Genomic DNA, 12,225 nt, shown 5'->3' with positions numbered 1-12,225 from the left:
TTTTGGGGGAAAATATTTAGAAAATCACTAGGCAGAAAACAATAACAACCAGCTATGATTGAAAGCCATGAAGACATTTACGTACCACTTCAGAGTAACTGCATGTGCTACTCAGTGCTACTCAGTACTACACATTCATACAAACAAATTTATTTGCCCTGCTGCCCTGTGTGTGGCAATTTTGTCTGGAGGAGCTGTCATTTCAGCTTTGACTGAAATTAACTGTAGACACCTTAACAGGATTAAAAGAATCCCTAAGTACTCCTTAGCAATAAAGCCAATTACGTAACAGCAGGGACTCTCTTCATCAATTATTGCATTCAATGTGATTACTATTCAATGCACACAGAGCCAAGGCTGCATTCATTAACTCAATACACAAGGAACAGTATAGGATAAATTTGCAATCAATTTCACCAGGATTCATTATAGGCACCACAATCATGAACCTACCTTGATTTAGTTAAGCAACAAATTTTCCCCAGTGAGTTGAAAGCCTCTATATAATTTCCCTTAATTCAAAAACAAACTATACTCTATCACAAGTCCTCTGCCAATACTACCGGTAGTGGGAGCTATATATGTATTAAGAAATTAATCCATGAAACATGGCATAAAATGCATGTAGATTTCCTACAGCGGTCATATTTACACCTTCCCAGCTTGCAAATAAAATATATATTACGATGAACTCAGTAGAAGCCACAAAAAAATAGCTAGTACAGTATGTCTCAAGAAAAGCATAATTCTGCTGTTGTAGAAATTAAAAGCACACAGAAAATGGAATCCCCCCTCCTCACTCCATGTTTTCTGTTTTTGTTTTTTAAAAAAAACTCTGAGAAGCAATGCCAATTCAGAAACAATGTTAGGTGTATCCCTATAGATAGCACTATTAAGAAAAATGTTCAGTAAGTTGTAATGGGCAATTTGTGTTATATAGTTTGTTCTAAAACTGAACAAAAATTAAAATGTTGTCAGTTCTACGCAAACAAAAATCAACGGCAGATCTCATATTGTAGGATATAACTAATTCTCAATTGTGGCTGAAAATAGTGTTTCCGCAAACCTACTAGAAGAACGAATGGGAGAGATGTTTCTACCTGAGCAAATGAAAGTTTCAGAATTCGTTACAGAAGAAACCCAAAGTAGGCCTAGTGAAAATAAAGCTTTCTAAAAGAGTAAGTCTGGTTAAAAAATCAGTTCACTTCTGAATGAAGATGCATTGATCAAGCTGTACGAATGAATTAATGCTTGCGTAAGACTTGAACTTCCAGAGAAATGGGACTTGCAGTTTACCCTGAAATGATAGCTAGTACCACCTTATGAAATGTAAAATTTAACATCATCGCAGTAGGTTAAATGTTTGTACTCCTCTTACCTCCCAAAGTACCTTTTAATGTAGGGCTATCCTCCACCGCAAACCCAGTCTGAATACTGCACATAGTCTTTTGCTTGAGTACTTGCAAATGTTCCATGGAATGTACACCATCTACTTCATTAATTTCCCTGGGCAGAGCGTTTCCGACACAGTCGAAGACATGTGCAAGGCCTTCGTTAGGCCTTACGACTTTAACCAAGTCATTCCCGGAAGGCACCTTGGAATTAATGGCTTGAGGGTCCAAATGGTCAGCATTAAAACCAGAGAAATTTGGCTCCTCGTCTTCAGGGATAGGGTTGTACCATATTTCTCCTTCATCATCTGCATCGTTATCATCCCCAAAATCTAAAGCACAGTTTCGCGGTGCCAAAGAGCTTGACCCATTCTCAACAGCTCGTACGCAACCAAGTCTTCTTTTAGGGCTTTCGTGCCCTAGAAGTTTGGGGAAAAGGTGAGGCATCTTCGGCTCAAGCAATGGGCTGGGGGATTTCTGTCTCTGGTGGGTTTCTCTTGAAATTTTCTTATATGAGTTTCCTTTTTCCAAATTGGGCACCCTTGGAGAACTTTGATGTAGCCAGTTACGTTTCTTGGACACGGTGATGCTGGCAATCCGAGGCCTGCACTCAGCGACTTCGGTGGATTTGAAGTTCTTAAGTTCTCTTCGGCTCACTGACGGTATGTACACTGTTTCAATCAAATCTGTAAAGGACAGGGGGAAGGGAAACAGAGAGAGCAAATTGAAATGGGGGTGGGGTGGGGTGGTCTAAAGCACCACATTGCAAGTGTCCAGAAAGCCTGAAAAAAGCTTCTGTTTCATAGACGTAAAGCAGCCATTGCCAACCTGGTGCCTTTCCAAAAAGTTTTGGACTACAAAACCCACCAGCCCGTCCAGCATGCTTTATTGGCTGGGGTTGATGGAAATTGGAGCCCAAAACATCTGGAGGGCACCAGGTTGGCAAAGGCTGACATAAAGGTAAAGCTCTGATGGAAACAGAACTCCTTTGATTTTTTACTTCCCCCCCTTTTTTTAAATCAAAGAACTACATAAACTCTGTAGCTATACATTATACACACATTATATCCATATACCGTACAGGCATAGCTCAGCATACAGGCATTCCACACAGTTTCAATATACAACAGGGATGGTGGGCGGGGAGGGGGATATTTTGATGGCTAAATATTCAAATCTGACCAGATGCACAGATCCGACTGCAATAAAAGTCTTGAAATAACTACAAATGGTAGGACAGTCATGTCTGAACTTGTATCACATTCCAAGTGTGCAGACACAGCGAGAAAAGGATCTATTCCCCCCCCCCCCAATATCAGTTACTGCTTGATAAACATTAAGTTAGGGAGCATGCTATAATGTAGCTATCATTGCCCAGCAGATTCTTTCATCCTTCTGGGATGAAAGTAAATAACCAAAGAATAGATTTATCTGAGATGCATTTTTACAAATGTTACTCTTCCTATGTTTCATAAAACAAACGTTTATTCTAAAAAGGGGGGGGGATGTTTTTAAAACTTCTATGCTCCCTGTGAATAATATATAAGGGGCACAGGAAAAAATGATGCAATCATTTAATCATGTATTATTTCAGTGTTTCATGTCTTCTCGTTCCTCCAGATATGGTGAAGGTTCCCTTTTACTCCATTTCTGGCCGCTTGCAATTATTCCTCAGGAACATCTCTCTCTCACTGGCATCCTGCCCTTTGTCCTAAGACCCCAGAGCAATTTACAACAGTAAATACACAAAACAATAAACATTAACACAAAATACAGTATCAGCAATGCAATAATAATAAAAAAGAACAGTTGGCCAGCTACTTGAGATCCAAGCATGCTACTATATTAAAACCTGGTGGAAAAGGCAGTTCTTCAGCAGGTTGTGTCAAGGTGGACAATGTTGGCTGCCAGTTGAACCTAGGGGCATCACCTTCCATAACTGCACTGCCATTACTAAGAAGACCACCTAATGCTCAAAGCCTCCCCAACAGTCCATATCAGGCATCCGCAAATTGCAGCTCTCCAGATGTTTTGGCCTACAACTCCCATGATCCCTAGCTAACAGGACCAGTGGTTGGGGAAGATGGGAATTGTAGTCCAAAACATCTGGAGGGCTGAAGTTTGGGGGTGCCTGGTCCATATGCTAAACAAATACTCACTAGAAAAATCCTGTAATTTTACTAGAATATAGGAGCCGGGTTTAAGAAAAATTTCGCTGTATTACTGTCTCCCTATGGAACAAATTAATATTTAAGGTTATTGGGCAAAAAAAAAAAAAACATTGTAAAAATAAAGCCATTAGGCAGAACAATTCCCATCAGTCAATCAAACTCAAGGTTACGACCAAGAACAGAACAGAACTTTACTTTATTTAACTTTACCCATGCCTCCATACAACCTATTTAAGCAGACAGAATTCATTCTGTCTGTTTTTAAAAATGCAAATGAATAAGTTCTTTGTTAAAATACTACTACTAATAATAATCACTCACTATGTTGGTTTATATATTTTGTTATTACTTGAAACCTGAAAGACTAAAGTCCACCCCTGTATGGGGCAAGAAGCATTCTTACATCTCAACCCAGATTTCTGGAGTAAGACTTTTTCTTTTCCTATGACTACTCAAGTCTGTACAATTAACAGGCACCTTGTAATTATGTGCATTTTAACCTTCCCATGTCTGTAAAACAATACACAGAATGTAGTACTATTGTGCAACCAATGCTTAGAATGCTTTGGCTAATTATATTTTTCTGAAGCAGTGTTTTGCAATAAATCTAGGAGGATTTAGAGCAATGAAACTTTAAACCAGGCATAATCCTAAAACAGAACTTAAAACAAAACTGGGGAGGCACCCTCGAAGAGCATTTTCCACTGCAGGTATTCCGCACACACGAATGTGGAAAAGTTAAAACATGAAAGAAACTGTACTAAAAAGCAACTGCTTCTTTCAGTTAAGATTAGAGACCACACACTGTTAAAGAGAAGTATTTGAATACAGTAAATAAGTTATTAACGTTTAGCAGGCATCCCCAAACTGCGGCCCTCCAGATGTTTTGGCCTACAACTCCCATGATCCATAGCTAACAGGACCAGTGGTCGGGGAAGATGGGAATTGTAGTCCAAAACATCTGCAGGGCCAAAGTTTGGGGATGCCTGGTTTACGGTAACTTACAAGCTGGTTCATTCATTATAAAAAGCACCGATACCTGCTAATGCAAGTGACTATTTCACACAAGCACTGTTAACACCACGGCTGTTGGAGAACGGGCCACTTGAGGGTACTGTGGGCCAGTTGTCATGAGCTGCCCCTGGGGGCAACATTTGCAGAGGAGAAGGAGAATACCTTCTCTTTAACTGCCCCGTAGAAATTAGAATTTTGACAGATGCACTTGCTGAAATCCCCTTTCCTGCGCAGTCTGTTTCTTTACAACCGGGCACCTTAGCAAGATACACATCTCTGTGTTTGTAGGACTGTGAAGCAATTCACAAATGTCCACCCTATATTAAAAGGGTGGTTTTCCCTCCTCCACTAAGGACAAGTTAGGAAAGCTAACAGCCCTCCGGAGAGCAGATTCTCAACACATAACTCATATCCATAGCTACTCAACATTAATCACACATGTACAAACCAGACCTAAGGCTATGTCTAGTTTTCAAAAACAGCAGAAACAAGTTTAACAAGGGCAAAGCACCACAGTGATCCTGTAGATTTATTGCAGCAATCCTAATTAGAAGTTATTTAAGGTGGGGGGCCGGGGGGGTGCTAAGATGCAATGAAGAAAATATATTCAAACCCTGTATAATCTTTGAATTGTGTGATCTTATTACCTGGAAGTAAATCCTGCTGAACGCAATGGGGCTTGGTTTCAAAGGAAGCATGCCTCGGTCTACACCAGAGGTTCCCAAACTTACAGTATTTAGCCTACTGAACCGTTTTCAGGAAAAAACAAAAAACAAAACATTACCCAGCACCCCCCTGGAAATCTACCTTCTTTACCCAAACAAACAGAAAGATGCAGTAACAAATTTGTGTTCTTTTATGTATCTATATTTCTACCTACGTTCTACAACATAGTAAATAAAGATGTAGTTGTAAACAACAGATGAAACATGTAGTTTTTCAAAAATTTCTTCTCTTCATGCTTCTACTGCCCCCTTATTTTTATTCAACGCCCCATCCCAATTGCACCCAAGGCTACAACTGCCCCCCTGGATCATTCCAGCGCCTCCCCCCAGGGAACTTTGGAAACATTGGTCTACACCAGGAGTCAGCAACCTTTTTAGCCATGGGCTGGTACACCATCCCTCAGACCATGTGGTGGGACGGATTATATTTTGGGGGCGTGTGTGTGACGAATTCCTATGCTCCACAAATAACCCAGAGATGCATTTTAAATAAAAGCACACATTCTACTCATGTAAAAACACGCTGATTCCCAGGCCATCCGCGGGCCAGATTGAGAAGGTGATTGGGCCACATCCGGCCCCCGGGCCTTAGGTTGCCTACCCCTGGTCTACACTGACATAATTTGCCTGTTTCAAAAATACTTTCACTCAGCTGCGCACACATTGTACCTTTAGAGTACATGCAAAATGCATTACTTTCCTCGAGGAATTCTGGGCACTGTTGTTTAAGGATTGCTGGAAATTGTATCTCTGTGAGGAATAAACTACAGCGCCCAGAATTACTTTGAGTGAAAGAATGTGCTTTAAAGACATAGCAGGTACACAGGGCTTTCTTTAATTGTCACAGAATGTGGTCAGTGGTGTGCTAAGTACTGATTTCTTTGGTGACCTGGGCACTGTGGAGGCGCCTTGAAATTTGATTTAGTACAGAACGCAACAACTGTTTTCAAGTGGGTGCCATCGTACCCCATACTAGCATCTTTAATATTTGTCTCTCCCACACTTTTTTGCCTTGAGAAACTAAATAAGGAAATACAATATAGGATTTATTGAGCTGTACTGTTTCTTGGATGTTAAGCAGAGGGCGATACAGCAGAAAATGGTCCAGAACAACACAGATGGCCAAAGATGGGTGTAACAGGTGGAAAGGACTGTATCTCTCCTTAGGATAAACCAATCAAAACAACTAAGCTAACCATCTAAATTAGAAAGCTCTTTGATTAAGCATTTTTAAAATCTTCTAAATAAATAACTCAATGGGGCTGCTCTAAGCGCGACTCAATTGGGATCCAACCCAATGTTCTGCTGAACTTGGAAGTATTTCACAAAGGAAACTTACTATAGGCTTGCCCAGAAAAAGCTAATTAAGCACTTTCCGATTATTTATTTTTATTATTCCGATCTGTCGCTTCTCATTTCTACATACAATACTGGATTATCCACAATAATGTGGACTTTACAGAGAAATTAAACACCAAGGGACCTGGAAACTGGAAGCTTACTTCATATACGGGTACTTTAATAAGTGAGTTATTAACATGGTTTAGCAACACGTTGTGAGATTAATGTATAAAAGGGAGGCATTTTTCTGGAAGCGCCCATGTTGATTTGCCAACCCTTCTGGGAATGTTTCACCCCCTCAGGGCCAATAGAAATAAATGAGGCAGTGGTGCTTGACATGTTCCTCCCCACCCCACCCCACTGTGCTTCCCCCCTCCACTCCTCCCTGTTTTTGTTTTGTCACCAGAATTGTGAGGAGGTGTACTTGTGAACCTGCCACTGGGCAGAGATTTCAGGGGTGGGAGGGAGAGATAAAAAAGAGAAGTATTTTCCATGATACTTCTTGTACTCAAAGAGTAACTAAACATTTATGGTTAATAAGTGTCACAAGTCTGTTAAGATTTCATGCAGAGGTTACAATTTAAAACAGTAACTGGGGCGGAGAGAGACAAATTGCTGGGGGGGGGGAGAGAAATAGTTCCACACCAAGGATGAGTTTTCACATTGTGTTTGCAGCAGGGGAAGTGCTACTGGGCAACTCTTTCCTCTGCAACTTGGGGTAAAATGAGGACTGTTAAGAGGCAGCTCCTCCCCATCAGATTTAGAGTACTGTAGCACTGTGCCAGATAGGCTCCTCTTCAAGGCTTTCTTACACCAGAGAAAGGGGTTGCACTGCTGCACCAGGCTCAAATGCTGCAATTGTGGCAAGTCCTTAGTGTTTCAATTCTTCTCCCAGCCTAAAATTAAAAGAAAGCTCCCTGCACATTAAAAACAGCATGCAAGGGGAAATGTTAGGATAGAACCTCTCTCCTTGCTATGCCAGCTTTCCACCTGCAGCGATATTTGATGTGGAAAAGCCATTCCCACAACTTACCTTTGGAGAAATCGAGGCTCAGAAGCATTACGCCTTTCCTTCCCCCCCAACCCTTAATTAATATTTTAATGGCAGCATACAATAGAGCCAAAGGCAAGCATTTTAAAGTTTTGCTGAATTTGAATGGGGGCAGTCTATGCAACTGCTTAACTCTCCCAATGGGAGAGTGGGACATAAATGAGCTAAAAAAAAAATTCCAGCTTGCGCACTGGAATAAAGAGAAGTTATGGCTGTCAACCTAGCAGTTCGAAAGCACGTCAAAATGCAAGTAGATAAATAGGAACCGCTACAGCGGGAAGGTAAACGGCGTTTCCGTGTGCTGCTCTGGTTCGCCAGAAGTGGCTTTGTCATGCTGGCCAGATGACCTGGAAGCTATACGCCGGCTCCCTCGGCCAATAATGCAAGATGAGCGCGCAACCCCAGAGTCGGTCACGACTGGACCTAATGGTCAGGGGTCCCTTTACCTTTACCTTTATGGCTAGTGTACAGTATTTCTTCCTATTCTACATGTACTCTCCTTTTCTTTAACTAACCTACTTGTCTTGATCTGCAAACACAAGTGACCTCATTTGTGTGTGTGTGTGTGTGTGTTTTCCCTTCATGTGAATCCCGCACGCTACTTGCAAATTAGTATTTGGCATGCAAACTTTACGAAAGCCTGGTCTCTTTCTCAACACTTTGCATGCCTGTTATTGCAAACTTGCTATTTTTAATGCAATACTGCAGAGAGCATTCAACATGTTTCACATGCCGTAAGCATTAGTCGTATACTCAATCCAGCCCAGAAATTGAGATTATTTTGCTTTTAGCAGAATGCAACAGTGCAGGTGAGGCTTGGAGTAGGCCTGCTCCTTAATTAAAATAAACAAAGGCAAGGTCTTCTGCACCTGAAAGCAATTCAGCCAAGTGAAGCTTTTCCCAACCATGGAGATGCAAGTGTGAGGCAAAGTGCACTGAAGTGTTTTCTTTCTATCAAACAGTTGTTAAAAGCACAGCACCACTATCCATTAAAGGGAGAAAGAACAGAACAACTTTTGGGAGGCTTGCAAACCCCCCCAACCGTGGGAAAGTGAGGAGCGGGAAGGTGGTCACAAAAATCATTACCTGTCAGCAAAATTCTTTGGTCTGAAGGGGATCCTAGACCTTTTCCACCTTGACCCCTCAAGGGGGCAGGAGGCGGCGTTGCTGGCCCCTCTTCTCTGCCAAGAGGTGGCCCGCAGGTCCTGGAGGTTTTTGCGGGAGACGAAGAAGAAGAAACCCCCGCTGGCTCACTACGGCCTTTCATGCCCAGGGAGAGAAGGCGTCCTTTGTACATCCATTTCTGCAGCTTCCGGACCGTCACGGCGGGAGGCTTGAAGGGGCTGCCGTGGGCACCTGCCGGAGGGCGCACGTGGCTTCTGCCGCCGCCGCCACCCCCCTCCGCCGCCGTATCCGCGGAGCCCTTCAGCGCCACCGCGTCGCCCAGGGCGGTGCACAGCTCCGAGCCCAACTGGGGAAGCAGCAAGCGGTCCAAGTCGTCCCGCGGCAGCGCCGACGGATGCCCCTCGCAAGCGCTCCGGCTGCCGGGGCTTTGCTCGCAGCTGCTGCTGCTGTGGCCAGAGCAGCCGGCGGCAGCTGCGAGGACGCAGCCTAGTCCCTGCCTCGCGCCCGGCCGCTGCAGCAGGTGGCCCCGGGGCGAGGGGCCGAGCGCTCCGTCGCTGCTGCACCTCCGCAAGGGCGGCGGTCTGGCGGACGGCTGGGCACCGGGGAGGCTCTCCAAGCTCTTGCTGATGCCCCGGCGCCAGGCGGGGGCCCTGCCGGAGCCTTGGAAGCCGGAATCGGGCGCTCGCGACGGCGGGGACCCGTCCCCGCACGAGAAAGACCAGCTTGAAGCATCGTGGCTACTTCCAGCCGAGGGGAAGGAGGAGGGCGGCGGGTGGGCAACAGGCTGCGGGGAGCGGGCCCCGACGACAGGGCTAGCCGGGGGCAGGTCGTGCATGGCGTGGATCAGCAGGTAATAGGCCTCCTGCAGCTGGCTGCGAAGCCTGCCCGCGCTCTCCCGTGCCCTGGCCTTGTTGTGGCTGCCGCCGCCGCCGCCGGCACCAACGACCACGCTGCCGTCGGCGTTTCCCTGCGCTCGGCACGCCAATTTGGGGCAGCTCCAGCCGGGCAGGCTGTGGTTGTCGTAGTAGTCCTCTTCCTCGCTCCCGCCGCCCCGCTCCAGCGCAGAGCCGGAGTCCGCCTCCCGGGGGAAAAACGACGACGACGAGAAGCAGAGCTCGGCCGCCGGCGGGGGCGCACGGAGCTCCGGCGGCGGGCTCGGCGGAGGCAGCGTCCCTTCCACGCGGTTCTTCGGCGGGCAAAGGCGAGCAATGGTGGCTCCGGGGGATTCTTGCTCAGGCGCCGAAGCTGCTGCCTTCCCCCGCCGGGACCAAGCCTCCGCTTCCCTCAGCGCGGGCTCCTCCAGGTGGGGCGCGAAGACCCCGCCGCTGCCGAGAGCGCACGGCGCCCCGTTTCCCGGGCGCGCCAGATTCTGCTGTGCTCGACTTCGAAGGGCGCCGCCTCCGCTGGGGTGCCCGGCGGCTTCCCCCGCCGCCCCTCGCTGCGCCCGCCTGCCCCGCAGCTTGGAGAGGGTCCTGCGCAGGGGGTCAGCCATGCCTGGCGGTGGTCGTCTTCTCTCCCCGCCTGGGGGTTAGTTGCTGGGCGCCGCCGCCGCCGCTGTTGCGCGCAAGAGTCTCCCCGAGGGAGACGGCGAGCGCTGCAGCCCGGAGCCCGGCTGGCACGAGCGCCCCATAGTCCCCTCTCTCACGCGTCCCGCTCTCTCTCCTCTTTCGCTGCTGCCGCTGCTCACCACATATTTGGCATAGCTGAGCGGGGTGAGAGGGCGCCCTGCAATGCGCATGCTTTGCTGCCAGCAGCTGGGCTGAGCGCTCTCGCAGGAGCCTCGCGCACACGGCCTCGCCGCCGCCGCCTCGTTCCAGCCCTGAGGCTGCACAGGCTGGGATAGGACGTCGGAGAACAACAGGAGAGGCGAAGTTTTTTTCCCCTTTTCTCTTTTACCCCGCGCACCTCCTCCCCTCCCCACGCGCAGGGGCGGGGCGAGCACCGCTCCCTCTCCCCTCCTTCCCCTGGAAATTAACCCTTTAACTGGCCCCTCTAATCATGCACCTACAGTACTTTGCGCGAGCCTTAGTGAGCCTAACTTGGGCAGAGAGTTGGGCTTAGCCCGAGGCTGCTTCGCTCCCCCCCCCTTTTTTTTTGTCTGGGGAGGCTCCTCTCCCTTTGATAGCTAGAGCGTAGGGCAGTGGTTCTCAAAGGGTGTGGCAGGAGAAGGAGATGATGGCAAGTGGCTCAGGAAGATTCAAAGGCAATCCAAAAACATTTAAACATTTCAGTATAGCATAGCATTGCAATAATTTTGGGGGGAAATTCAACCAGAAGCAGTCTCCAAGCCTTTCTTCAAGAGCATTGGCTATTCTTCTGCAGTTCTCCACTACATGCTGTTGTGAACAGGCATAGGAAAATCAGAAAAGAGAAAGGCTTCTTTGCGTTGATGAGAAGAGTTTATACAAATGAAATCACCCTGCAAAAGCAAGCTCACACCTTGCACTGAATTTGCATACATACTTATGGTACATAGGCAAGCAGCTCATTTATAATTATATTTTGGGAATGGTTACTGTTCTTAAATGTAGCTGTACTTTCTGAATGTCATATTATATGTTCTGTGTTATAAATCAAGCCTTGCCAGGAGTTGTTTCTTTTTTGTTTTTCAGTGTGTTTCTTATCAATAAAGTAAGTTTGGTGTGGCAAGAGCAAATTTTTATCCTGAACACGTGACCCAGAGAAAATAGTTTGAGAACCCCTGGTCTCAACCTGCCACAACTATACCACCTCAATGGAAGCAAAAATGTGGAGCCGGTTTAGGTTCTCTGCAGGTCTACATGGAGCAAAAGGAAACAGATCTGCCAGGGCTCCCTGTTCAAGATCCTATTTTTACTTACCGGAAAGTCGATGAGTAGTTATGACCACTCATTTGAAGGGCTCAAATTCATAGAAGGCTAGGTTGCCAGCAGCTGCTAAGCACCGTGGCTTCTTGCTGGGAAACAGGTGGGGAGAGAACCGTCATGCTCAAATCCTGCTTGCAGACTTCCTGTGGGCATCCTGTCTGCCGCCACTGTTAGCCCTTGGCCTGATCCAGCAAGTCTCTTTAGTTCTTATGCCTCAGCTCCCCATCTGCACAATGAAAATAAATGGGTCTGCTTGCAGGCTTGTTGTAAAAATAAACTCAGTGTAAGATTTTCAAACATTTTCCAGGTTTGCAAGTGTGTTGGAGGACGGTCTAGCAACAGGTAACACGGCAACTTTGGTATTACTGGTATCAGGCTTGGTATCGGCATATTATTATACAGATAGATAGATCCCTTGTATCCCCCCACAAAAAGTCCTCCACTGCTGGTGAGGGGAAAGCATCCTCCCCTCCACTTGAGGGCAACAAGCCAGCCTAGGAGGCACAGGAAAGACCACACAGCTGTGTGTGTGTGTGTGTGTGAACGCCCAACTCTCGCCAG

General features: G+C 46.6%; 1 protein-coding gene across 5 annotated transcripts in view; it reads right to left on the bottom strand.

The window, feature by feature from the left end:
- The window catches only part of SYDE2 (synapse defective Rho GTPase homolog 2), a 52,990-nt gene extending 42,315 nt beyond the window's left edge, over positions 1-10,675 (bottom strand). For 4 of the 5 annotated variants that reach the window (XM_060276762.1, XM_060276764.1, XM_060276763.1 and 1 more), the window contains exons 1-2: positions 8,780-10,674; positions 1,379-2,077 (exon numbers count right to left, since the gene is read on the bottom strand). In XM_060276762.1, the coding sequence (XP_060132745.1) occupies positions 1,379-2,077; positions 8,780-10,310 (2,230 nt within the window). In that variant the 5' untranslated portion in view covers positions 10,311-10,674. Of the gene's footprint in view, positions 1-1,378; positions 2,078-8,779 lie in introns of all 5 variants that reach the window. The other variant, XM_060276765.1, reaches the window with a different exon arrangement.
- Between the last annotated feature and the right edge of the window lie 1,550 nt (positions 10,676-12,225).

This window comes from Zootoca vivipara, chromosome 7, assembly GCF_963506605.1.
Source record: "Zootoca vivipara chromosome 7, rZooViv1.1, whole genome shotgun sequence".
Taxonomy (NCBI): Eukaryota; Metazoa; Chordata; class Lepidosauria; order Squamata; family Lacertidae; genus Zootoca; species Zootoca vivipara.
Note: the sequence above shows the minus strand (reverse complement) of the source record. Positions and strands in the feature narration are given on the sequence as shown.